The sequence below is a fragment of the Macaca thibetana genome, chromosome 12 (genome assembly GCF_024542745.1).
Source record: "Macaca thibetana thibetana isolate TM-01 chromosome 12, ASM2454274v1, whole genome shotgun sequence".
Classification (NCBI taxonomy): Eukaryota; Metazoa; Chordata; class Mammalia; order Primates; family Cercopithecidae; genus Macaca; species Macaca thibetana.
In genome coordinates this window covers 24522472-24550164 of record NC_065589.1, presented here as the reverse complement: position 1 = coordinate 24550164, position 27693 = coordinate 24522472, and the positions used below count along the sequence as shown (strand labels likewise).

General features: G+C 45.3%; 2 protein-coding genes across 3 annotated transcripts in view; both read left to right on the top strand.

Moving 5' to 3' along the window:
• Positions 1–27693, top strand: part of ARPC2 (actin related protein 2/3 complex subunit 2) — an 870481-nt gene that overhangs the window by 735577 nt on the left and 107211 nt on the right. The window lies entirely within an intron of this gene.
• On the top strand, positions 10977–22927 carry CXCR2 (C-X-C motif chemokine receptor 2). Of its 2 annotated transcripts, XM_050751283.1 has the most exons (4): positions 10977–11371; positions 11731–11793; positions 14753–14804; positions 20337–22927. In XM_050751283.1, the coding sequence occupies exon 4, from the start codon at positions 20377–20379 to the stop codon at positions 21442–21444; it is 1068 nt and encodes a 355-aa protein (XP_050607240.1). In that variant the 5' UTR covers positions 10977–11371; positions 11731–11793; positions 14753–14804; positions 20337–20376; the 3' UTR covers positions 21445–22927. The 2 variants fall into 2 exon arrangements, with proteins under 2 accessions (XP_050607240.1, XP_050607239.1); XM_050751282.1 differs by lacking the exon at positions 10977–11371 and having other exon boundaries at positions 11432–11793.

Sequence of the window (27693 nt, the reverse complement as noted above, 5' to 3'; positions counted from 1 at the left end):
GAGCTTGTAGCTGTAATTGAGGTATTGACTGATTTTGATATGCCTATTAATGTGCTTTCTGATTCTTCATATGTGGTTCATTCCACAAAGTTAATTGAAAATGCTCAGTTATGATTTCATACAGATGAACAACTGAAAACAAAAACAAAAAAGGGGGAGAAACGGATTATAGCACAGCCCATATACAACTGAATCTAGCATTATTAACTTTAAATTTTTTGAGCATGCCCAAAGGCCAGATGTTATCAGCAGCTGAACAGCATGTACAGAAACCAGCTGCAAAGACACAAGCAGAACAACTGGTTTGGTGGAAAGATCTGATAACAGAAAGTTGGGAAATAGGTACAATAATAACTTGGGGTAGAGGTTATGCTTGTGTTTCTCCAGGCCAAAATCAACAGCCAATTTGGATACCATCAAGACACCTGAAACCTTATCATGAGCCATATGCTGAGGAGGATACTCTGGGAGGATCCCCAGGACCCCCTGGTTGCAGCCATGTCAAGGCCGATGCTGAGGAGGACCCCAACTGTCATAAGCAACACCTGTCAAACACAGCCACCCACCTGGGGACAGATCAAGAAGCTGTCACAGATGGCAGAAGAAAACCTGAGGAAAGCGGGACAACCAGTCACAATGAGTGATTTAATGGTAGCTATGATCGCGGTGATCACCATTGCCATGAGTATTCCTTAAACAAGGTCTGACACAGAGAACAATTATACTTATTGGGCATATTTATCAATCTTGGCTAGCAATAATGCCTGGATGTAATCACTCTGTGACAGTTACACGTGCTTTCTGATCTCAGTATTTACTATAATAAATCTGCTCCTATGATTGAAGCATACCACCCTCAAAAACCTATTTGTAAACAAAATAGAACCTGCCCAGAAATAATGAATCTACTTGTTTAGGAAGATTGCATTGCAGAACAGGCAGAGGTACTGCACAATTCCTATGGAATCATTGTTGATTGGTCCCCTAAGGGGATGTTTAGCTTAAATTGCACCTCTCAGTCTGCATGCCATGGCCACACTATGTCCAGCTAGTCTGAACAAAAGGGTCAGATGGTAGAGATAAGAAGTATGGCAAGAGTTCCTATTATCTGGAACCATGACAGCATAGTGGCACCTCAACCTCAAGTGACATGGCCTGCTCTAGGAGCTTAACATAAGGATTTGTGGAAACTGTTAATAGCTCTTAATAAGATTAAAATTTGGGAAAGAATAAAAAATCATCTAGAAGGACACTCTACAGGCTTGTTTTTGGATATTGCAAAATTAAAAGAACAAATATTTAAAGCATCCCAGGCAAACCTGACCTTAATGCCAGGAACCGGAGTGCCTGAAGGAGCTGCAGACAGATTAGCAGCTAATAACCCATTAAAACGGATAAAAACACTTAGAAGCTCTGTGATGTCAATGGTGATTGTGCTATTAATCTGTGTTGTTTGTCTTTGTATAGTCTGCAGATGCAGATCCTGACTCCTGCAAGAAGTAGCTCACCGTGACAAAGCTGCCTTTGTTTTTATCGCTTTGCAAATCAAAGGGGGACATGTTGGGAACAAGCCCCTCAAACTCTGGCCATTAACTGGCCCCAAAACTGGCCATAAACAAAATCTCTGCAGCACTGTGACATGTTCATGATGGCCATGACGCCCACGCTGGAAGGTTGTGGGTTTACCGGAATGAGGGCAAGGAATACCTGGCCCACCCAGGGTGGAAAATCACTTAAAGGCATTCTTAAACCACAAACAATAGCATGAGTGATCTGTGCCTTAAGGTCATGCTCCTGCTGCAGATAACTAGCCAAACCCATCCCTTTATTTTGGCCCATCCCTTTGTTTCCCAAAAAGAATGCTTTTAGTTCATCTACAATCTATAGAAACAATGCTTTTCACTGGCTTGCTGTCAGTAAACACCTAGGTAAATCTCTGTTCGAGGCTCTCAGCTCTGAAGGCTGTGATACTCCTGATTTCCCACTCCACACCTCTATATTTCTGTGTGTGTGTCTTTAATTCCTCTAGCACCGCTGGGTTGGGGTCTCCCTGACCAAGCTGGTCTCGGCAGTTGGCAGTCATGCTCGATTGGTTCCCCATCCTCTCGGAGAAAAGTGGCAGGGTTGAGGGTCATGCACGTATGTATTTGAAGCACCAGTCTCTCGGAGAAAAGTGGCAGGGTTGAGGGTCATGCACGTATGTATTTGAAGCACCAGTCCCTCAAGGAGTAGTACCTGATATCTAAGTAGGCAATTGTCTGATAGCCATAAACTTCCTTTGACACCTAGTATGCTATTTACATCATGAGTAGTCCAGACAGTGAGATCCTTTCCTTGTATTATTTTGATAGCCTCTGACACTAAGATGGCCACTGCTGCAACTACCCATAAACAGTGAGGCCAGCCTTTTGCTACTACATCAATTTCATTACTTAGGTATACCACTGGTTGTGGGGTTGTCCCACGAGTCTGAGTAAGGACTCCAAGAGCTATCCCTGCTCTCTATGTGACGTATAAAGAGAAGTTTTGTCCTGTGGGAAGGCTTAAAGCTGGAGCTTTACTAGGGCCTGCTTTAAGGTTTTGAAGGCTGTTTCTGTCCCTGGTTCCCATTCTACTAGATAAATATTTGCCCTCCTTGATTTGAGTATAGAGGTGCCTGGCTATCTCACTGTATCCAGGGATCCACAGTCAGCAAAAGCCCGTGATTCCAAGGAACCCCCACAACTGTTTTAATGTCTTAGGGTGAAGATAAGCCAGTATAGGCTGTATTGGTTCCTTGCTGAGGGCCCTGGTCCCTCTGGCTAAGATTAGGCCTAGATATTTGACCTGCTGTAGGCAAAGCTGGACCTTCAACCTAGACACTTTGTACCCTTGATTAACTGGAAAGTTCAAAAGATCTAGAGTAGCCTGCTGGCATGAGGCTTCTGAACTGGTAGCCAAAAGTAAATCATCCACATACTGAAGGACCAGAGTGCCTGGACTTGAGAAGTGGCCTAGTCTTGGGCCAGTGACTGACCAAACAGATGAGGGCTATCCCTAAACCCCTGGGGCAAGACCATCCATGTAAGTTGGGACGTGTGGTCTGTGGGATCCTCAAAGGAAAGAGAAACTGGGAGTCAGAGTGCAGGGGAATACAGAAGACGGCATCCTTGAGGTCCAGAACAGTGAACCATTCTGCTTCCTCTGGTATTTGAGAGAGCAGGGTATAGGGGTTGGGTATAACTGGACATAGAGGAATTACTGCCTCACTGATAAGTGTAAGATTTTGCACTAGTCTCCACTGACCATTCGGTTTTTGTACTCCTAAAATTGGGGTGTTGCAGGGACTGCTGCATTTCCTTACTAAGCCTTGAGCTTTTAAATGTTTAACAGTATTCTGTAATATTTTATGACCTTCAGGCCTTAAGGGATATTGCCTCTGATAAGAAAAAGTGGTGGGCTCTGTTAGCCTGATTTGGACTGAGCGGGCATTTTTTGCCCTTTCAAATTGTCCTTCTAATGCCCAGATTTCAGGATTGATTCCCTCCTCAAGTAGGGGACAACAAATGGGTAACTTGTTCTCCATATTAATGTAGATAATAGCTCCATCTTTGGCTTCCCTTCCTAATAAGGGCGTGGGACTTTCAGGCATGACAAGAAAGGCATGTGAAAAGAGCAAAGTTTTCCAGTTACAACTGAGGAGGTGGGAGAAATACCTGGTTACAGGCTGTCCCAGGATGCCTCAGATGGTAACGGACCTTGAGGACAGTCGTCTGGGACAGGAGATTAACACTGAGAAGGCCACGTCAGTGACCAGGAGGAAGTCAATTTCCTGGCCCTCAATGGTTAAACATACCCGGGACTCAGTGAGGGTGATGACATGAGCTGGCACTTGCCCCAGGCACCCTCAGTCCTGTTTTTGGATCATCTGGTTGGGGGCTTCTGGCCCAGAAAACCTTTGTCCTCTGGGGCAGCATGCCTTCCAATGATTGCCTCGGCATAGTGGACATGGGCGAGGGGGCAACTTGTTTCTCATTGGATAATCTTTTTTAAGGTGTCCTTGTAAACCACACTGATAACAAGTCCTACTGGCTGCTCCATTTTCTGTCCTCTCTGAACCACCAAGGTTTCAGCCTTTCTCTGATCTCACTTTTCCTTTGGGGCCTGTTCTTCTTGGTCCCCATTATAGAACACTGAGGTTGCCAGGTTTAATAATGCCTCTAGATTTTGTTCAGGTCCCAGGGCTTGCTTTTGGAGCTTTCTCCTGATATCTGCAGCTGATCGGGTAATAAATTTATCTTTTAGAATCAATTGACGCTCCAGTGAGTCAGGTGACAGGGGAGTATATTTTCTTAAGGCCTCCCATAGCCACTCGAGGAAGTCAGAAGGATTTTCTTCCTTTCCCTGAGTTATGGTAGACATCACTGAATAATTTATGGGCTTTTTCCTAATTCTCCTTAGTCTTTCTAGAATACAGGTCAACAGATGTTTACAACTCCAGTCCCCATGATCTGAGTCGAGGTCCCAGTGGGGATCCATACTGGGGATGGCTTGCTGACCAGTAGGGAATTTGTCTCTTTCTTTGGCTTTCATTTTATCATTTACTTGACTAAGATACCAGGTATCTCCAAACTCTCGGACTGCAGCTAAAGCCACATTCTTTTTATTAAAGGCCAGGGTTTGATCTAACAATAGCATGACATCTCTCTAAGTGAGATTGAAAGTTTGCCCTAGACCCTGTAGGACATCTATATACCTATCAGGATCATCTGAAAACTTCCCCAGTCTGCCTTGATCTGCTTTAAATCAGAGAGGGAGAAGGGGTCATGTACCCAGATTGGGCCAAATTCCCCTCCCCCTACAGCTTGAAGGGGACATAACTGATAGCCCAGGAGGTTTTGTGGTCCTTTGGAGATTTCTTTGCTTATTTCTTTCTGGGCAGGGGAGATTAGAGAAGGCTTATCATTAATAGGAAGGGGAGCTATAGGGAGGCTAGGATATGGGGGTAAGCTGAAAGATCAGCTTACCTGATCTTTCAGGTAAGGGGTGGCATGTAAATTACAAGCTTTACATAGTTGTGTATTCTGTGGGATGTAAATTGCAAGCTTTACATAGTTGTGTATTCTCCTTCAATGAAAAGAAAACTTGGACATAAGGTATTTCACTCCATTTGGCTTGCCTCTTATAGAAAAGGTCAAGCTGCAAGATAGTGTTGTAATTTATACTTCCCCCAGGTGGCCATTTTTCCCCATCAGAGAGAGAATATTGGGGCCAGGCCACAGTGCAGAAAAAATGAGCTGCCTCTTTTTCAGGGTTTGCAGGTCAAATTGGTCCCAATGGCTTAGGATGCATTTCAAGGGTGAGCCTGTTGATGCCTGAGTGTTTCCCATCTGAAAGACAAAACCATCCACGGTTTTGGTTTGTTTGTTTGTTTCTCCCCCTGCCCAAGAAACTGCAACAGTCCCTTGACCCTGCTGATCGGAATAGTTGTACTCACCAACGCAGCAGCAGAAACACTAGTTTTACTCCTAGACCACAAGGAAGACCAAGGAAGGTCAGATTTAGTGGCCCTTACTGATGCATTCTCAAAAACCTGCACCCTTGCCTGTCCTCCTAGACCACAAAGAGGACTGAGAAAAATCGGATTTAGTGGCCCTTACTGACGCATTCTCAAAAACCTGTTAGAGTCCTAAGCCTTCTCCTGTTAGTATTGGGACCTTACCCATGTCCTATAAAGATGTTATGCCCCAAAAATGAAGTGGAGGGCTATACCCTGAGGGAGGGAAGGGATTTCCAGAGTTGGAAGAGTGAGGCCTTTTGTCCTCATTTATACGAATAGGAAAGATACAATTTCTGAGGCTCCCCATATCCTAGCTTCAGGAATAGCTTTTGTTAGGCCTGCTTGTCTGGGGAGGGATCCTAAAATTCCAGATAGACCCCCCTATGATGGGGCTTTTAAGAAAAATTATGTCTTTCTGATTGGTGAGCCCAGGTGCCTACAGAAGGTAACAGAGTCCTGAAGTTTATACTAGAAATCATTCTTACAAGAGAAACTAGAAAAGCACCAGAGACAGAGAGTGGTTTTTAGAAGCAGGACTAGCCTCAGAGAAGAGAGGTGAGAGGAAGTTTGTCTGACAGGCATTAGGACCCAGGAGGCAACGGTCAGGGTAGATAGGATAGATGGGCAAGTCTCCCTTGGGTGACATGACTTTGAGAGTTCCGCTCATGGCCGCAGGGTCAACCAACTTGTTGTCAGGACCCTGGAGCTAAATGATTTTCCTCTCTGTCGACCCTTGGTTCAGCCCAGAAGTACAGGAATAGTGGAAGCTGGTTCCAGGCAAACCAATGCTCCCAACTCCGAAGAGTCGGGGATTGTTAGAGAGCCCTTTCCCAGAAAGCCTGACACCCATGTATTTAGTCCAGCAGCCGTGCTAGTCACTTTTAACTGACTGACAGGTGCCCAGTATTCAGCCCCTGAATTCTAAGGAAAAATAGGACAGACTAGGAAGTGAAAGGGATCCAATGGTACTCACCGCTTGGCGATAGGCGATAGTCCCTTTGTGGTAACCAAAATGTGTCCAGAATTGGTTCCTTCCGGTGTGTTCTTGGTCTCACTGACTTCAAGAATGAACCCACGGACCCGCATAGTGAGTGTTACAGTTCTTAAAGATGGTGTGTCTGGAGTTTGTTCCTTCAGATGTTTAGATGTGTCCAGAGTTTCTTCCTTCCAGTGGGTTCATGGTCTTACTGACTTCAGGAGTGAAGCCACAGACGTTTGCAGTGAGTGTTACAGCTCTTAAAGGTGGCACATCCAGAGTTGCTGGCTCCTCCTGGTGGGTTCGTGGTCTGGCTGACTTCAGGAGTGAAGCCACAGACCTTCGCAGTGAGTGTTATAGCTCATAAAGGTAGTGCGGACCCAAAGAGTAAGCAGCAGCAAGATTTATTGTGAAGAGCAAGAAAACAAAGCTTCCATGGCTTGGAAGAGGACCTGAGCGGGTTGCCACTGTTGGCTCGGGTGCCCAACTTTTATTTCCTTATTTGGCCCCGCCCACATCTTGTTGATTGGTCCATTTTACAGAGCACTGATTGGTCCATTTTACAGAGTGCTGATTGGTCCATTTTTACAGAGTGCTAATTGGTGCATTTACAAACCTTTAGCTAGACACAGAGTGCTGATTGGTGCATTTTTACAGAGTGCTGATTGGTGTGTTTACAAACATTTAGCTAGACACAGAGTGCTGATTGGTGTGTTTACAATCCTTTAGCTACACAGAAAAGTTCTCCAAGTCCCCATCCAACCCAGAAGCCCAGCCAGCTTCACCTCTCAATGTGAGTTGCTGTTCTATTCATCATATTAGTTGTTACCTAAATACTTTGTTTTTTTCATTGTGTTATTGTTTTATAGGCCCTGTGAGATTTATGCTTTAAGGAGATTCTATTTTGGTGCACATAAAGCTTTTGTTTAAATATTTAATTCTCCTTTTAGAATTTCTGATAATGCTGGTTTAGTAGTGGCAATTTCTGTCAGCATTTGTTTGTCTGAAAAAAGACTTTATCTCTCCTTCATTTATGAAGCTTAGTTTTGCTGGATACAAAATTCTTGGCTGACAATTATTTTGTTTAAAGTAGCTAAAGATAGGACCCCAATCCCTTCTGGCTTGCAAGGTTTCCACAAGAAATCTTCTGTTAGTCTGATAGGTTTTCCTTTATAGGTTACCTGATGTTTTTGTCACAGAGTTCTTAAAATTCTTTCCTTTATGTTGACTTTAGATAACCTAATGACTATGTGCCTAGGTGATAATATTTTTGTAATGAATTTCCCAGAAGTTCTTTGAGCTTCTTATATTTGGGTATCTACATCTCTAGCAAGGTCAGGGAAGTTTTCCTCAATTATTCCCTCAAATAAGTTTTTCAAACTTTTAGACTTATCTTCTCCCTCAGGAATACCAATTATTCTCAGGTTTTGCTGTTTTACATAATTTTATATTTCTTGGGGACTTTGTTCATTTCTTTTGATTTTTTTTTTTTATCTTTGTCTGATTGGGCTAATTCAAATGCCTTTTCTTTGAGCTCTGAAGTTTTTTCTTCCACTTGTTCTAGTCTATTGTTGAAACTTTCCACCACAGTTTGTATTCCCTAAGTGTACTTTCATTTCCAGAGGTTTTGATTAGTTTTTCTTCATGATATATACCTCTCCAGAAATTTTTTTTTTTTTTTTTTTTTTTTTTTTTTTTTTTTGAGACGAAGTCTCACTCTGTCACCCAGGCTGGAGTGCAGTGGCGCGATCTCGGCTCACTGCAAGCTCCGCCTCCCGGGTTTACGCCATTCTCCCGCCTCAGCCTCCCGAGTAGCTGGGACTACAGGCGCCCACAACCGCGCCCGGCTAATTTTTTTTTTGTATTTTTAGTAGAGACGGGGTTTCACCGTGGTCTCGATCTCCTGACCTTGTGATCCGCCCGCCTCGGCCTCCCAAAGTGCTGGGATTACAGGCGTGAGCCACCGCGCCCGGCGAAATTTTTTCATTCATATCCTGAACTGGTGTTTTAAAATTTCTTTATGTTGGTTTTTACTTTTCTCTGGTATCTCCTTAAGTAGCTTAATAATCAACCTTCTGGGCCAGGTACAGTCATTCACACCTGTAATCCTAGCACTTTGGGAGGCCGAGGCAGGCAGATCACTTCAGGCCAGGAGTTCGAGACCAGCCTGGTCAACATGGCGAAACCCAAGCTCTACTAAAAATACAAAAATTAGCTGGACGTGGTGGCACATGCCTGTAATCCCAGCTACTCAGGAGGCTGAGGTAGGAGAATCACTTGAACCTGGGAGGCAGAGGTTGCAGTGAGCCAAGATGATACCATTGCACTCTAACCTGAGCAACAAGAGTGAAAAATCTGTCTCAAAATAATAATAATAATAATAAACCTTCTGAGTTCTTTATCTGGTATTTCGAAAATTCCTTCTTGGTTTGGATTTATTGCTGGAGAGTTAGTGTGATCTTTTGGGAGTGTCACAGAACCCTGTTTTGTCATATTGCCAGAACTACTTCTCTGGTTCCTTCTCATTTGGGTAGACTATTTCTTCAAGTTATTCTTGAATTTATTTTTGATTTGACTTTTTTTTTTTTTTTTTTTTGAGATGAAGTTTCACTCTTGTTGCCCAGTCTGGAGTGCATTATGTGATCTTGGCTCACTGCAACCTCTGCCTCCCAGGTTCAAGCAATTCTCCTGTCTCAGCCTCCCAAGTAGCTGGGATTACAGGCATGCGCCACCATGCCTGGCTAATTTTGTATTTTTCGTAGAGACAGGATTTCTCCATGTTGGTCAGGCTGGTCTCAAATTCCTGACCTCAGATGATCTGCCAGCCTCAACTTCCCAAAATGCTGGTATTACAGGCATGAGCCACCGTGCCCAGCGACTATGTTTTTTTTTTTTTTAATTTGTTTTTCTTTCCTCTTAAGGATCTGACTTTAATGTTTATAGTTTATTTTAGCCTAATTTGATCCTTGGTTTTTAGGGGTGAAGACTTTTGGGTTTTAGGAGTGAAGACTCTGTATGAGTTCCTTAGTGTGAGAGAGTGTGTGCTGGCTTTCCCAGATCCTGGTTGTAGTAGTTATGTACGTAGTGTGTGAGAAGGTTTACTGTCTCCTATGGGGTTGGAATGGCAGGAATCTCTTTAAGCTTACCTCATTCTCTCATGGTGTACTCTTTATTTATTTAATTTTTCCCCAGTATTTTATTTACTGAGTTGATGATTCAGGCTTCGGACCAGTAGGGGAAGTATCCCTGGGTAGGCACCAGTTGTAGCTAAAGCAGGTGGGTAGATGTAATACCCAATGGTGGGCAGAGATCCCAGCCTTGATGAAAGTGGCTGGGGAGCTCTCAATTAGATATGCTGAGGTTTTGTCAGGGTGAAGGGTAAGAGCTACCTCAGGTCCCCCACAAGGCCAGCTAGAAAACTATCCACCTCCCCACTTCACTCCTGTCCCAGTGTTCTGGCTATTCACATCAGACAGGCAGTTATTTTCATCTGTAGAAATGTTGATGTTCCAAGTAGAGTGGAATTGGGACTGCCTGTCATGCAAGCCTGAATCTGGGGAGTGCTCCTCCCGTGGGGATGCAATCACCCTGATTTGTCCAGGAAAGCTGTCTGTAGGTGCATCCATGCTGCATTCCTTTGGGAGAAGCGTCAGCTCTGTCTGCAGTGGCGTACCAGGGGGAAAAAGGATCCCTTCTCTAAGACCCTTCACAATACCAGAGGCTGCCTGCCTGTTGGGTAGAGGTGCAAACTTTCCCTACTCTGCCCAGCACAGCACGGCAACTGTGTCTCTGCTATAGGAAACTTCACACCAGTGAAAAGATCTGGCACTCAAGACCTGCCGTTCAGATTATTTTGTCCCACAGGGTGTTCCCTTGATGTGATGTTCTTCCCCTTTCTTTAGGAATGGGACTTCCTGAGACCAGACTACAGTGCTCTTCTGGGTCTAGCTCCTCAGGGGGCCTACCAGACTCTGGGCTGGTGCTGGGGAATGTCTGCAAGGGATCCAGTGATGTGACCTGTCTTTAAGACTCCCAGCAGTGAACACCAGCACCACCTCTGATAGACGTGGAAGGGGAGTGATGTAAACTCTGCAAGATTCGAAAGGCTTAGCATGCTGACTTTCTCAAATGCTGGTTATAATTATAGTGATGTTATCACGTGGACGGATGCAGGACTTCTGGTTAGCCAGGGTGTTGTAAGCAATGGTGATAGCTGAGAATATGCAGCCGTTTTCTCCTTCCTGGGTGCAGTACTATTCTGCCTAGAGGTGAGTTTTTTGCCTGTCTCACAGAGTAGGCTGCAGCTGCCACTTCTTTCAAAAGTTTTGTGGATTCTTTCAGTTTTCCTGTTCAGTTCCTGCATTCATTCCTGGAGAAAAAAAATTTATAGTGTGAATCTCTACACACTACTCTGTCCTTCCAAGTGGGAGAGACATGCGAACGCTACCTCCAATCTGTTTGTCTTGGGGGGAAAAGAAGCAATTTGGTTTAAAAAACAAAACAAAAAAAATGGATTTGCTGGCTTTAGCAACCCAGAGGTCATTGGGAACCTTGGCGAAAGCTATTTCAGTGGAGCAGTAGGAAGGAAGCCAGTTGCAGTGTCTTTGTTGAGCAGCAGAGGGGAGGTAAGGAAGTGGAAAGAGCAGCTGTGGTAGCCGAAGGGTGCTAGGACAGAGGGAGCATGATAAAGCCATAAGTAAGGTGTGGTGGAAGGAAAAGAGCCAGGACAGAGGGCAGAGAAAGAGGATCCTCAAGGACTGGAGAGGCAGTGGGGCCCACAGAGGTGTGGGGATTCAACAGAAACAGAAGGAGGGACGTTTCTCACTCTGGCCCTGGAAAGAAGGAAGAAACTGCGTGTAAGTTCAGACACGTCCATTGGCGGGGGCTGGGATGCCCGCATCTTCCTTGTTAAAAAAGGAAGTGCAGGTTCAAAACATTTAGAGACAGAAGGTGGGTAGGCAAATCTCCACCTTCAGACTGGTAGGCTCCTCCAGAAGCCATCAGACAGGAAGATGTGAAAATCCCCAGCACTCATCCCAGAATCACTAAGTGGCACCTCTCCTGGGCCAAAGTCCCAGGACAGACCTCATTGTTCCTCTGTGGGAACACCTCCCCAGGAGGGCCTCTTGGATTTCCCCCTTGCAACCCAGGTCAGAAGTTTCATTGTCAAAGCTGTCTTTTTTTTTTTTTTTTTTTTTCTTTTCCTGTCTAACAGCTCTGACTACCATCCAACCTTGAGGCACAGTGAAGACATCGGTGGCCACTCCAATAACAGCAGGTAGGTGACTTGTTCAGTCTGAGATGCTGGGGACATATTTCTAATGGAAGAGATCTAGAAACTTCAGCCTCCTCTGAGGACCTGAGAACTAGGGTGATGAAGTGTAGAAACTTAGAGCTAAAGACAACTAAGTCTTCACCTAGACAGCGCTGCACAAAAGAATTTTCTGCAATAATAGAAATGTCCTAGATCTGCCCTGCCCTATATGGTAGCCACTAGTCACACGTGGCTACGGAGCACTTGAAGTGTGACTAGTGTGACTGAGGATCTCAATTTTTATTTTATTTTATTTTATTTTTTCTTTTTTGAGACAGGGTCTCACTCCAATGCCCAGGCTGGAGTGCTGTGGCATGATCTTGGCTCATTGCAACCTTGACCTACAGGTCTCAGGTGATTCTCCCACCTCAGCCTCCCAAGTAGCTGCAGCTACAGGCACGTGCCGCTACACGCAGCTAATTTTTGGGGGGTTTTTGGGGGGGTTTTTTGTTTGTTTGTTTGTTTTTTGTAAAGACAGGGTTTCGCCGTGTTGCCCAGGATGGTCTCAAACTCCTGGGCTCAAGCAATTCGCCCACCTCGGCCTCCCAAAGTGCTGGGATTACAGGCATGGGCCACCTTGCCTGGCCTTTATTTTATTAATTTTAATGTAAATAGCTACACATGGCTAGTAGCTATCATGCTGGACAGAATAGACTTGAAAGAAGCTCCCATTTTCCAAAGGCACACGCCAAGGCCCAGAAAGAATGACTTCTACAAGCAGGATTAGAAGCCAGGTTTTTGTTTTGTTTTTGTTTGAGACAGGGTTTCGCTCTGTCACCCAGGCTGGAATGCAATGGCACAATCTCGGCTCACTTCAACCTCTGCCTTCCTATTTCAAGCAATTCTTATGCCTCAGCCTCTGGAGTAGCTGGGATTACAGGCATGTGCGACCACGCCTGGCTAATTTTTGCATTTTTAGTGGAGGCGGGGTTTCACCATGTTGGCCAGGCTGGTCTCTAACTCCTGGCCTTGAGTGATCCACCCGCCTCAGCCTTTCAAAGCACTGGAATTACAGGCATGAGCCACCTCACCAGAAGCCAGTTTTTTAATTCACTCTACCCTACATACAACAGCAGTGATCTCCATGGAAATGAAATTGACCTAAGGAGTGTGAAGGAGGCTGACTGGGAAACGTCAAATCTGGGCTCCCCTCTCTACAGCCTTCGTATCTGGCTTTCTGGGACACAAGGAGGTACCTAATGGGGCTCAGAAACTTTAGGCTGGGATCCTGCTCCTTATTACAGTGAACAGGAGATAGCATTTGAGAGTAGATTTTTAGAGGTTTTTTAAACTGAAAGCCTAATTCAGCTGTGTCACTCTAGGTAAGTTGCTTAACCTCTCAGAGTCTTCATTTCCTCATCCAGAAAGTGCCTGCTTCATGAGGTTGTCCTGAGGATTAATTGATATAAATTCTAGAAAGCACTTTGCCCAGAAGCTAGAACCTGGTAGACATTCAACATTACAGCTAATATGGCAATTAATATCCAGGGCAAAGCAAATTAGATGTCATCAAAGTCAGCCTTGAAAGCACACCCACTGCCCACTGCTTTCCCTTGATTGGGGATGTAGTGAGAGAGGCAGCATGTTATCAGTGAATAAACTATTCCAGTAATAATGATCACAATAATAAAGGTTAACGTTGTACTTTATGTATGTCTTACATGATTTACAAGCAATCCCTCATTTCATCCTCACCACAACCCCATAAGTTGGAGTCTGTATTGGCCCCATTTTACAGATGAGTAAACTGAGACTCAGATGGGAAAAGTCAGTAGCTCAGAATTGCTCAGCTAGCTCTGGTCTCATCTGCCTCTCTCCATATGTAATAAGCCTCTATCTGGTTTTAGCGTCAGCTGGCCAGGTGGCATTGCATTCTTCCCCAGCTTGGGAAAGAGAGGTGACGAAGACTAAGAAACATTTGCTAAACAGTTAGACTCAAACATTCTTTCTTTGGGGTAGGTAGGCAGTTTAAGTGCATCTGCCACAGGCATTGAGTGCCCTCTGGGCCCTGGGATGCATGGAGCAAGAGATAGGGTAAAGAGTAATGGAGAGGATTGAGGTGTTGTTCACTGGGGTGGGCACTTGGGAGGGAGCAGAATTAGTGTTCATAGCTCTCCCTGGATTAATTCATTCATTTGTAATCAATAGCAAATTGATAAAATACATTATTAGGGTCACTCAACACTGTTTTTAAAAATATATTTGGACTTGGGTGGAATCTTCACTTTTACCAAAAGGCTTTCTTTCCAAATTAGAGGGTCTTGGCTCCAAGGGTGGTAGCTGCTACAGAGTTGGGGTCCTCAGACCCAATGCCAAGTGTATGAACCAAGAAAGAATATCAATACCCAGAGATGCACCTGTGGTCAGAGCAGATGGTTGGGGAGTGAGGGGAAAGAAGAGAGGCAGGAGTGGAGCCGAAAAGTAGAGGCATCAGGTCCAGGGAGGAACACCACCAGACTCACCAGAAGCTTTAGTCCATCTCTGTCGTTTTAATGCACTGCTCCCCTTTGACATGTGAAAGACATTCAAGAGCTATAGTACTGCCGATGGTACGACGGGGAAGCCTGAGGCAGCTGGAGTGCCAGGAGACTCAGACAAGGTAGCTGAAGGAGCCAGGGGCTCTGAGATACAGCAAAGATGAAAGAAATCCATGCGATCCTGGGCAAGCCATTTCCTTTGTCTGGGCTTGTTTCCCCATCTGTAAAATGAAAAGACTAGCTAGAAAACCCCTCAGGTCCCTTCCCAATATAAACTCTACGAGTCCGTGAAATGACTATGGATCCAGGAGCTGACCTGGGAACTAATTATTCAAAGTTATCAGAATCACCCGCACCCTCAGGAGCTCCACCCCTGCACTGCATTGAGCAATCAATCCACCACTCACTTCCTCCACTGTGTTCGCACCACCACCTCCCTTTCATAGGTTGCAGCTGCCCTCCTGGAGGTGTCCTACAGGTGAAAAGCCCAGCATCCTGGTAAGTCTTGGAACACCCACCCTTCCCAACAGCTAGAATGTTTCTGTTCTTTGTTTCCCTTGATACCCAGCCTACATTTATCCCAAGCATCTCTCCCCACCCTTGGTGGGCCCCTCACCCTCACCCCTTGGCCTCTTCATTTTCTCCCTTTGGGGACCCGATCCCCAAAGGGAGAACTTCTGTTCCTCCTCCCTCACAACCCTCTCCAACCGCTCAGGACCACTTGATGCCCACGCTCTTCCCTTGGCCTAGTGGCCTTCCAAGACTCAACCAGCCCTCCTGGCCTGGGCTAGGACTGGGTCTGAGGATGGGCCGAACGAACACTGTTCACTTCCCACTTCCCTACACTAAATGCAAATATTTGTGGATTATATTTATAGAGAGAAAGAATACTGAAACTGTACTAAAATGACTGTTTTGTTGTTAAAAAGATTGCCTTAAATGTTTGAGATCTTGTAAATGTCTCTCATTCTATAGCATTTTCATGTAATAAATTAGAATTCATGCCATCATCTATGGAGTTTCCAAACTACCATGAGTCACTAAGGGGCTGGCATTTTCCCTAAGTCAAGAAAGCCCCCTTTTTTTTTTTTTTTTTTTTTTTTTTTTTGAGACGAAGTCTCACGCTGTTGCCCAGGCTGGAGTGCAGTGGCGCGATCTCGGCTCACTGCAAGCTCCGCCTCCCGGGTTCCCGCCATTCTCCTGCCTCAGCCTCCTGAGTAGCTGGGACTACAGGCGCCCGCCACCGCGCCCAGCTAATTTTTTGTATTTTTAGTAGAGACGGGGTTTCACTGTGGTCTCGATCTCCTGACCTTGTGATCCGCCCGCCTCGGCCTCCCAAAGTGCTGGGATTACAGGCTTGAGCCACCGCGCCCGGCCGAAAGCCCCCTTTTTATCCTGGAAAATATGACTGGGTGGCCAGCCGGAACCAGCCATTTCAAGGGTGTTTGGTTTATCATCCCTGCCAGAGCTGTTTCTTTCATTCTGGGCCTAAGAAATGGCAAAAGAAAACAATGCATAAAACATCAAAGAATGTGAGTGGACCATACACAGGTTGATTTAATTATATCTCAAGAACTTAACTTACAAATATGTTTAATAGATGAGGTGCACTTTTTTTAAGAAGAAGGGCTATAGACTGCAAATAATACAAGTGGAGCCCTTTACACCTCACTGGAACAGTGGTTTCACCACTTCTCCACCCTGTTATCGCAGGCTGGTTACTGAGCCTCCCTGTTAGGTCAGCTGAACCTCCTTGTGTCTCAGTCTTCTAGAAACAGGACCTAATTGTATCTATTTGTAATGAGCCATGGAGATCATGTACCTGTGAGGCACAAAGCAGACCTCAGATGTGTCGTCTCCTTCCCTTAGTTTGTCCCTCTGTCTGCCAAGTCATCCTCTGTAGAGACTGGTAAACTAAAAAACAACACCAACAGCGAACACCCCTCTCCCTACCCTAGGAGCTGAAGGTCATTGGCCTGACCTGGTTCTCCTTGCTGAATTCTCTACCTTCTGTCCTGACTTACATGCTCTCCCTCTGGAACCTGCAGTTGACCCATAATGCCTGGGAGCATGGGCTCACCCATATACGTCCAGCCCACCGTCAGCACAGCTGAGCACTGGATTATCCACAGTGAGGATTTACCTGTGAAACATGCTCTGCCACTGCTGCCTGTGCCGACACGACAGTTTCTGCAGCAGCCCCAGTCCTGGCTTCTCACAGCCAATACTCATACATACAAGGCCCTGCTCTCTAAGAGCACAAGCTCTCTGCACCCAATATGCCCTGCATCTACTCTCAAAGAAGGGTCTTCTCTTGGGTCATCTGTTCCCTTAAGAGCATCTGTAATCATCTGCTCTCAGAAGTGATCCACCCTTGACCTCGTGACTTCATTGGACATACCCTGGACCTCTGAGCAAACTTGCTCTCAACCATGGGACTGTGGTGATGGTGACTTCTTTCAAGTCTTGCTGACTATAGTGGTCCAGCAAGCTGTATTACCAGCTCTCTCAATACCTCCCCAGCCTTCCGGCCAGGCAGGGCCTCACCATCATCATCATGTCTCTCTAGGTTCATCAACTGATTGAATCTTCTCTATCAGTTGCCTTGGTATGCTGGGAAGGCAATGTATCTGGCCCCTAACTCTCAAAAGAGAAAGTAAAAACTTGTCAGGAAGGTGATGGCTAAGAATTCCGTCACTCTTGGGGGGAAAAGGGCATTATTTTCCCAGTTTTGCTTAATCTTCTTCCGCTTTCTTCTTTGCTACATATGATTGACAACAACAGAGACTTCCTTTCTGCTAAAGAGAAATCCTCCCTAGGACTTTTGTTGTTATTGTTGTAATATTTGTATTTGCTTTGCAAGGCTGTGCACCCTTTGATTAATCTTTTTGTTTTTAATTGAGACATAAGTCACATACCACAAAAGTCACCCATTTAAAGTTTTTAGCATATTCTACAACCATTGCCACTAATTCCAGAACACTTTTATCACTCAAAAGAAAAACTCTGTAGTCATTAACATTCCTCTCCCAACTCCCCTTGCCCCTGGAAACCACCAATCTACTTTCTGTCTCTACCAATTCTACCCATTTGCCTATTTTGGTCATTTCACATATATGGAATCACACAATAGGAAAACTTTTGTGTCTGCCTTTTTTCACCTAGACGAACATTTTCAAAGTTCATCCATGTTGTATTGTGTATCAGTACCTCATTCCTTCTCATGGCTGAATAATATTCCATTGTATATAATACAGTCATAGGTTGCTTAACAATGCAGATGCATTCTGAGAACTATGTCATGTGAACATCGTAGAGTATATGATGTTATAGCCTACTACACACATGGGCTATACGGTAAAGCCTACTGCTCCTAGGCTACAAACCTATACAGCACGTTACTGTGCTAAATACTATAGGTAATTATAACACAATGGTAAGTATTTGTATATCTAAACATAGGAAAAAAACACTAAAAATACAATATTATAATCTTATGGGACCACTGTGGTATTTGTGATGTGTCATTGACCAAAAAGTCTTCCAGTTACTCATGACTTTTCCTCAATTTGTCTGTCCATTCATCAGTTGATGGATATTTGGTTTCTTTCCACTTTTTGAGCTTAATGATGACTGCTGCTATGAACATTAGCTTTCAATTCTCTTGGATACATACCTAGGATGGGGTTTGCTGGTTCATGTGGTAACTCTATGTTGAACTTTTTTGAGCAACTGCTAAACTGTTTTCCAAAGCAGCTGCACCATCTTACATTACCACCTGCAATATGGGAGAGTTCTGACTTTTCCACTTCCTCACCCACATTGTTCTTGGGCGTCTTTTTCTGAGTGTGCCCAGCCTGGTGAGTGTGAAGTGGGTCCTGGGACCTTTAACTTCCTGGTTTTTCTCTGACTCTGGGTTCCATTTGGAGGTAGGTTATGGACTTGGACATGGTTGGTGGTAGGATAGTCATCCCTTACTCTAAGGCAATGGCTGGAGGGTGATCTGTTTTGTGGTTCAAAAAGAAGTTAATTAGGGAGCTGGATTGCTTTAGTTGACTTCTTCTTTGAGAAACTGGGAATTTTTTTTTTTTTTTTTTTTTTTTTTGGGGGGGCAGAGTCTCACTCTGTTGCCCAGGCTGGAGTGCAGTGATGTGATTTCAGCTCACTGCAACCTCCACCTCCTGGGTTCAAGTGATTCTTGTGCCTCAGCCTCCCAAGTAGTTGGGATTACAGGCGCGCATCACCATACCTGGCTAATTTTTGTAATTTTAGTGGAGACAGCGTTTTACCATGTTAGCCAGGCTGGTCTCGAACTCCTGACCTCAAGTGATCCTGCCACCTTGGCTTCCCAAAGTGCTGGGATTGCAGGTGTGAGCCACCACACCCAGTCAGGATCATATTTTTGAATAGCTGCAGCCCACCCTCTACACCCAGGCTTCCCCAAAGCAGGATCTGTGCTGTCCTTGTGGCAAGGGCAGAGCCCGGGGAGTTAGACTAAATCTGAGAGGAACAGGGGAGTCAGGGCTGGATGGAGACAAACACATGCAGGACAGGAAGGGTCCCCAACAGGGCTGGAGAGCCACCAAGCAAGGGTAGTGCAACCCCTGTCTTCTCTGCTTCCTGCTGTCCCTCTCTTTTATTGGGGAGCAGACTGGCTGTGTCTGCTCATCCTGCATGGTGGCCATGGCTGCCCAGAGCTCCCTGAATAACCTGTTACGTTTCCACCCACAGGGAGAATCAGGCAGCCCGCTTGCTTATTATTTTTAATATACTTTTCCAAACTACACATACATTCCCAAAGCAGGCCTCCTTCTACCCAAAGGAGAAACGCTGGACCTTACTAATTAGCTGAAGATTCTGCTAGCTCAAGCCTTCCAAAACTCCATGCCACAATTGTTCAAACCATTTTCCAGAGTACCTCTTTTAAAATAACTTTTAGAAAATTGAACAAAGGGATTCATGCCTCAGTTTTATAGTCAAACCATGATCTTTTCTGAGGGTACAGCCCATTTGGAGTGCCTGCTTAATCCCCTGATTAAAAACTGAATGGGGCTGAATGCAGTGGCTCATGCCTTTATTCCCAGCACTTTGGGAGACAGAGGAAGCAGAATTACTTGAGGTCAGGAGTTTAAGACCATCCTGAGAAACATAACAAGACCCCATCTCTAAAAAAAAAAAAAAGGATTGAGTGGCATCTCACATTTCTGAACATGAAACCCAGCCTTGATAGCCAAAGATGCTCACCACTGCAGGATCCAGGCAGTATTGAGTGTTCTGTGGGGATTATCCAAAGAGAACTTTCTTTTTTTTTGGGAGGGGGTTATATATTTTATAATTTTTTTATTTTATTTGTTTTTATTACACTTTAAGTTCTAGGGTACACGTGTACAATGTGCAGGTTTGTTACATATGTATACCTGTGCCATGTCTGCTATAAAGACACATGCACACGTATGTTTACTGTGGCACTATTCACAATAGCAAAGACTTGGAACCAACCCAAATGTCCATCAATGACAGACTGGATTAAGAAAATGTGGCCCATATACACCATAGAATACTATGCAGCCATAAAAAAGGATAAGTTCATGTCCTTTGTAGGGACATGGATGCAGCTGGGAACCATCATACTCAACAAACTATCGCAAGAACAGAAAACCAAACACTGCGTGTTCTCACTCATAGATGGGAATTGAACAATGAGAACACTTGAGACACAGGAAGGGGAACATCACGCACCAGGGCCTGTCCAAAGAGAACTTTCTGCAAAGTTTTAGGTGATGGCGATGCTAAAAGAAATGCTAAGAATTTCTCTCTTATATTAAAGAGAACTATAGTCCTTTCATAAAATGTACCATTTATCACCAAATTTATCTCATAACCTAAGAGCTACTGATTACAAATTTGTAGGGGAAAATTACTTCAATGTAATACTCAAGCCAACACAAAGAATCCTATCCCAGTTTCTTGGGTGGATGTGCAAGAATCTGGGGAATTTATTGTGCAGTAACCTTCGTCTCTCTTCTATAGGTCAGGATTTAAGTTTACCTCAAAAACAGAAGATATTAACATGGAGAGTTTCAATTTTGAAGATCTCTGGAAAGGTGAAGATTTTAGTAATTACAGTTACAGCTCTGACCTGCCCCCTTCTCTACCAGATGTCGCCCCATGTCGACCAGAATCCCTGGAAATCAACAAGTATTTTGTGGTCATTATCTATGCCCTGGTATTCCTGCTGAGCTTGCTGGGAAACTCCCTCGTGATGCTGGTCATCTTACACAGCAGGGTCGGCCGCTCCATCACTGATGTCTACCTACTGAACCTGGCCATGGCCGACCTACTGTTTGCCCTGACCTTGCCCATCTGGGCTGCCGCCAAGGTGAATGGCTGGATTTTTGGCACATTCCTGTGCAAAGTGGTCTCACTCCTGAAGGAAGTCAACTTCTATAGTGGCATCCTGCTACTGGCCTGCATCAGTGTGGACCGTTACCTGGCCATTGTCCATGCCACACGCACACTGACCCAGAAGCGCTACTTGGTCAAGTTCGTATGTCTCAGCATCTGGAGTCTATCCTTGCTCCTGGCCCTGCCTGTCTTACTTTTCCGAAGGACTGTCTACCTGACCTATATTAGCCCAGTCTGCTATGAGGACATGGGCAACAATACAGCAAAATGGCGGATGGTGTTGCGGATCCTGCCCCAGACCTTTGGCTTCATCTTGCCGCTGCTGATCATGCTGTTCTGCTATGGATTGACCCTGCGCACGCTGTTTAAGGCCCACATGGGGCAGAAGCACCGGGCCATGCGGGTCATCTTTGCTGTCGTCCTCATCTTCCTACTCTGCTGGCTGCCTTACCACCTGGTCCTGCTGGCAGACACCCTCATGAGGACCCGGTTGATCAACGAGACCTGTCAGCGCCGCAACAACATCGACCAGGCCCTGGATGCCACCGAGATTCTGGGCATCCTTCACAGCTGCCTCAACCCCCTCATCTACGCCTTCATTGGCCAGAAGTTTCGCCATGGACTCCTCAAGATTCTAGCCACACATGGCTTGATCAGCAAGGACTCCCTGCCCAAAGACAGCAGGCCTTCCTTTGTTGGCTCTTCTTCAGGGCACACTTCCACTACTCTCTGAGACGTCCTGCCTAAGTGCAGCCCCGTGGGGTTCCTCCCTTCTCTTCACAGTCACATTCCAAGCCTCATGTCCACTGGTTCTTCTTGGTCTCAGTGTCTGTGCAGCCCCCATTGTGGTCACAGGAAGCAGAGGAGGCCACGTTCTTACTAGTTTCTCTTGCATGGTTTAAAAAGCCTGCCCTGGTGCCTCACCCCTTGCCATAATTACTACATCACTTGCTGGAGCTCTGTGCATCCCGTCCCTGAGCCCGTGGCACTCTGTGTTCTAAGAAGTGAAAATCTACACTCCAGTGAGACAGCTCTGTGTACTCATTAGGATGGCTAGTATCAGAAGAAAGAAAATCAAGCTGGGCGCTGTGGCTCAGGCCTGTAATCCCAGCAATTTGGGAGGCTGAGTCGGGCAGATCACTTGAGGTCAGGGGTTCGAGGCCAGCCTGGCCAACACAGTGAAACCCTGTCTCTACTAAAAATACAAAAATAAAAAAATTAGCCGGGCATGGTGACAAGTACCTGTAATCACAGCTACTTGGGAGGCTGAGGTGGGAGGATCGCTTGAACCCGGGAGGCAGAGGTTGCAGTGAGCTGAGATCATGCCCATGCACTCCAGCCTGAGTGACAGAGTGAACTCTATCTCAGTCCATGAAGATGTAGAGGAGAAACTGGGACTCTTGAGCATTGAGGGCAGGAATGTAAAATGGTGTGGCCACTGCGGAAGACAGTATGGCAGCTTTCCTCAAAACATCAGACATAGAATTATCACATGATCCCGCAATTCCACTTCTAGGAATTGACCCACAAGAAGTGAAAGCAGGGACTTGAACCCATATTGTCCACCAATGTTCATAGCAGCTTATTAGCTTATCCACAAGACCCAAAAGGCAAAAACAACCCAAATGTTCATGCATGAATGAATGAATGAATGAATGGCTGAACAAAATGTGATATGTACACAACAAAGTATCCTTCAGCCTGAAAGAGGAATGAAGTACTCATACATGTTACAACATGGACGAACCTTGTTATGCTAAGTGAAATAAGCCAGACATAAACAGCTATGATTCCACTTACATGAGGTACTGAGAGTGAACAAATTCACAGAGACAGAAAGCAGAACAGTGATTACCAGGGACTGAGGGGAGGGGAGCATGGGGAGTGATGGTTTAATGGGCACAGGGTTTATGTTTGGGATGTTGAAAAAGTTCTGAAGATAAACAGTAGTGATAATTGTACAGTAATGTGACTTAATGCCACTAAATTGACACTTAAAATGGTTAAAATGATCAATTTTGTTATGTATATTTTATATCAATTTAAAAAAAAAAAAAAAAAAAAAAAAAAAAACTAAGCCTAAAAGGTATTTTAAGCACCAAGGCTGATTAAACCAAGGCTGGAACCAAGGCTGGAACCACCTGGCTATATTTTTTGTTAAATGATTCCATTAATATCTTTTTTTTTAATAAACCATTTTTACTTGGGTGTTTATATTACTGCTTCCAAATTGCTACAGAGCGGTGGGGCAAGGGTGAGCAGAGGTCTTGAGTGAGAGTCTTTACAAGAAGTAAATCTCTTTGTTATTTGTTGTGTCGTAGAGAGAAGGATGCAATAGAGATGGAGCCCAGTCTTGCCATCCCCTTGCCCCCAACCCAAGCTTCCTGCTGTAGACCAGGCATCATAGAAAGAAATGTGTTCTGGGATGCTTTAGGGCCTCTCATGTCCTTGGGTTAGGCAGTAGTCAGGAGTGTCAGGGGTGAGACTTAGAATTAGAAGGTGCAGAGGGTTGAGTAAGTTCACCAAATCCCCCTGATCACGTAGTAGGAAGGCAGAGAGCTCTCCCAGCTCAGCCAGCAGCACCCGCTGTGAGTGCCCTACCCTCTTCCCTCTCTCCCACCCAAGCACACACCCATCATTCCAGGTTTGACAGGACAGCCCGATTGCAGAATGGGGAAGTGGTTTATAATCTGTCATTAGGAGAAAACAAAAGATTCGAATCATGCCTCCAACAGCATGGAGTTCTGACTCTTCAGAGAGTGGGGATACAGCAGAGATCAAGACAGACAGTGCCTTGCCCTGGGGGAGCTCGCATTCCTAGGGCTTGTCTCTGCAGGGTCTTTGTCTAGAGGGTGTCTGGGTCTGAGCAGCCTGAGAAGGAAGGAAGGAGGCAAGAGGAACTAAACGACCTCAGTTCCCAAACAACCCCCTTCAGGTTAACAACTAAATCTAGGAGAAAACAGGGAGGCAGGAGCACACCTCTGAGTGGGAGGGCTTGGGGGCAGAGAACTTCCACTCAAAAGCCACAAAACTGCCTTTCCTATTGCATTCAGCACAACAATCCCTTCTTTCCTGCTCATTCTATGCTGGGCACTTGCTAAACTCAGGACCAAGCATGACTCAACTGCTCTGGCTGAGTCTTGGGAACAGCTTCTGATTCAGTAGCAGGAAATGCAGGGAAACGTGTATTTACCAAGGACCTGACTTGCCAGAGGAACCAATGGTGCTCTGCCTGGACAAGGCTGATGGACCAGGTGGCTCCCCGAGACGACTCCCAGAGGGAGGAGGCCAAATTATGCCTCTAGTTTCAGGACTCTGCTCTTTCCTCTAACAAGGACTGGTTTCAGGACTCTGCTCTTTCCTCTAACAAGGACTGGTTTCAGGACTCTGCTCTTTCCTCTAACAAGGACTGGTTTCAGGACTCTGCTCTTTCCTCTAACAAGGACTGGAAGAAACATGGTTCTCCAAGGATAATAAAAGGATACCCTCAGCCTAGGAAAATGAGGCAGAGATTAAATTATGCTTACATGAACTCTGTAATTCATCTCTATCTCCAATCTCTCTCTGTCTGTCTCTCTCTGTCTGTCTGTCTCTCTCTCTCTCTCTTTCAGACTCTCTCTCATAAGAACAGTCTTGGCACAAATAATTTACCAACCACACCATCCCTAGGACAGGCAAATCTGGGGCTTGCCTTTGAGTTGTTGACTTCTTTCTTCCCTCCGATGTTTCTGAGCCTGAGTCCCAAGGTCTCAGGGTCCAGCACCTTTCTGCCTGATCTGCCTGCTCGGTCTGAACTGGCCATTCTTGCTTCCTGTACTCACTCTAACACCATTGTCTATTTTTATCTATCTCTCTGAGTTCATGGTGTCTCTCTCCACCACAATCCCCAGTCTCTGCAGGATGGGCTCCCTTTGTTCATTAAATCAAGGCAGCACCCAGTCTAAAGAGCACCTCAGTCTGCATGTCCTGTTCAAACTCATAACATGCAGACCCACAGGGAGAACCACACTACCATGCATAGCAGAGTCAAAGAGGCCTGAAGATCCGCATTTCCATACATAAACGAGGAAACTGAAGCTTTACCAAAGCAACCTGGCCAAAATCTCATGGCTAGACAGTAGTAGAGCTGAAATAAGATTCCTAGACAGTTCGTTTTTTAACCGATATTTTGCTTTTCGGTGCGAGCACCTGACAGATGGAAAATTACATGTAGATATGACCTTTTCAGACCATTTCACTCACATGGGTAAGATCAGTCTACATTTTCTGCACCTGCACTCATCTGTGCCTTGAGCTGGGGTTGCTGGAGTCTCTGTCATCCTGATAGGGGTGCCCCAGCGGAGGCTCAGGGGCACAGGTGTGGGAGCAGCCTCAGGCTGGGTTTTCCTATTCTCGGCTGGCAGGCAGGACAGTTAAAGACACAGTCGTGGCCGGGCACAGTTGGTCACGCCTGTAATCCCAGCACTTTGGGAAGCCGAGGAGAGCAAATCACCTGAGGTCAGGAGTTCAAGACCAACCTGGCCAACTTGGTGAAACTCAGTCTCTAACTAAAAACACAAAAATTAGCTAGGTGTGGTGATGGGGACCTGTAATCCCAGCTGCATGGGAGGCTGAGGCAGGAGAATCACTTGAACCTGGGAGGCGAAGGTTGCAGTAAGCCGAGATCACGCCATTGCACTCCAGCATGGGCAACAAGAGTGAAACTCCATCTCATAAATAAATAAATAAATAAAGACACAATCAGAGCCCAACACAAAATTCAGAGACAGGCACAACTAACCCCTCTACAGAGGACACATATCTTATCAGGCAGGGGCCAATCAGAGAAGCAAAACCACTGGGAAGAGGAATTTGTGACAAGCATTTGACCCTAGGCAACTGTGGGAGCTGGCTAAACCATTAGTGTCAGGCTGTTGGCTTTGTTTCTTGGCTGGGATCTGAAGCTGGTAGGATGGACAGCCTGGAAGGAAAGATGGATGTAAAGTGGGGAATCGCGAGGAGGAGTTGGAACCTACCAGGATAGGCTGACACCTGTGTTGATCCAAGTTCAGTATGTGAATGGCCTATGGAGAAGCTGGCACCTGCACCAGGCAGGTAAACCCACACCTGAGGGGCTACAGGCCAACTCAGGCCCCATGCCTACAGAAGCCGGCAGGTATGTGACTTATATGGTGGTATCTGGTACCTTGCACTGACCTTCCTGAGCTGAAACAGAATGTAGCTGCTGCTCCACTTCCACCTTCCAGATCTCACATACAAGGTTCCTTCGGGCCCCTCGCTGACCTGGAAATGTGAAAGGAAGAGAATTTAGGGAAATACAGTTCTATCTTATCTATGCTGACGCAGTACAAATTCTCTGCACAAACTTATGTGCAAACTCTAAAGAAAAGGAATTGTTCCCACAAAGGTTCAGGTGATATTTATTAAAGGGTCGGGAAAGGGAGGAACACATGGGGGCCTTAGAGACCACTGATAATGTCCTCTCTCTTATCCTACATGATAGATGCTTAAGAGCCATTATATTATTATTTTTTAAGCTATAAATGTTAGTTTTCTGTAACCTGTGGTATGTATGCTATTCACAATAAAAGTGTTTTTAATCATTAAAATGAAGGGAAAAATAAAGAAACAGTCATCAGAAGAACAAAAGGACAACCTGGGTCATTTCAAGGAACCACTGCAGGGAGTGGACTGCAAGCTTTTGTGTGGTGTAGTTTGGGGATCAGAATTCACCAGATTAGAAGATATTATCATCCACTGCCAGTAGCAGAGGAATTAGGAACGATCTTTCAAGAAGGCAATTTTGTGATACATACTTCAATGCACACTATCTCTGATCCAAGAATTATACTACTACAAATCTATCCTATAGAAATACACATCTAGGTGGATAAATGTGTACAGGATATTCATCACAGCATTTTTTAATAAAAGTCAAAGCTCAGAAACAACCTAAATATTCATCAATGAGGAATTGGTTAGAAACACTTTGAAGGTGCAGCCACACTGTGGAATACTGTGAATGCAGTGGTTTGAAAACGATGTTTAAAACATGGAAAGTACGGCCAGGCGCAGTGGCTCACACCTGTAATCCCAGCACTTTGGGAAGCCGAGGTGGGTGGATCACATGAGGTCAGGAGTTTGAGAGTAGCCTGGCCTACATGTTGAAACCCCATCTCTACTAAAAATATAAAAATTAGCCAGGCGTGGTGGTGCACTCCTGCAATCCCAGCTACTTGAGAGACTGAGGCAGGAAAATCACCTGAACCAGAGAGGTGGAAGTTGCAGTGAGAGGAGATCATGCCATTGCACTCCCGCCTGGGCAACAGAGCGAGACTCTGTCTCAAAAAATAAATAAATAAAATAAAAGTAAAACATGCAAGGTGGAAGCCGCTGATCAGAAGACCACATATTGTATGATTCCATTTACATAAAATGTCCAGAAAAGACAAATCTATACAGACAGAAAGCATATGAGCAGTTGCCTGGAGTTGAGGGTGCGAAAAGGGATTGTCTACAAACAGGCACCAGGGTTCCCTTTGGAGTGATGGAAATATCCTAAACCTGGATTATGGTGATGGTTGCACAACTCTGTAAATTTACTAAAATTTACTGGATGGTATTCTTAGGACAGACTGAATCTGATAGTAGGTTAGTGATATCTCAGTAAACCGTTCTTTAAAACAATCTTTAAAAATAATGAAGTAGGGCCAGGCGTAGCGGCTCATGTCTATAATCCCAGCACTTTGAGAGACCGAGGCAGGTGGATCATTTGAGCTCAGGAGTTTGAGACCAGCCTGGCCAACAAGGTGAAACTCCATCTCTACTAAAAATACAAAATTCGCCGGGCATGGTGGCAAGTGCCTCTAATCCCAGCTACTTAGGAGGCTGAGACATGATAATCGCTTGAGCCCAGGAGGCAGAGGTTGCAGTGAGCTGAGATCATGTCACTGCACTCCAGCCCGGGTGACAGAGGGAGACT

Coding starts and splice junctions, on each gene's coding strand:
- CXCR2 (XM_050751283.1), top strand. CDS start 20,377: ATGGAGAGTTTCAATTTTGAAGATCTCTGGAAAGGTGAAGATTTTAGT.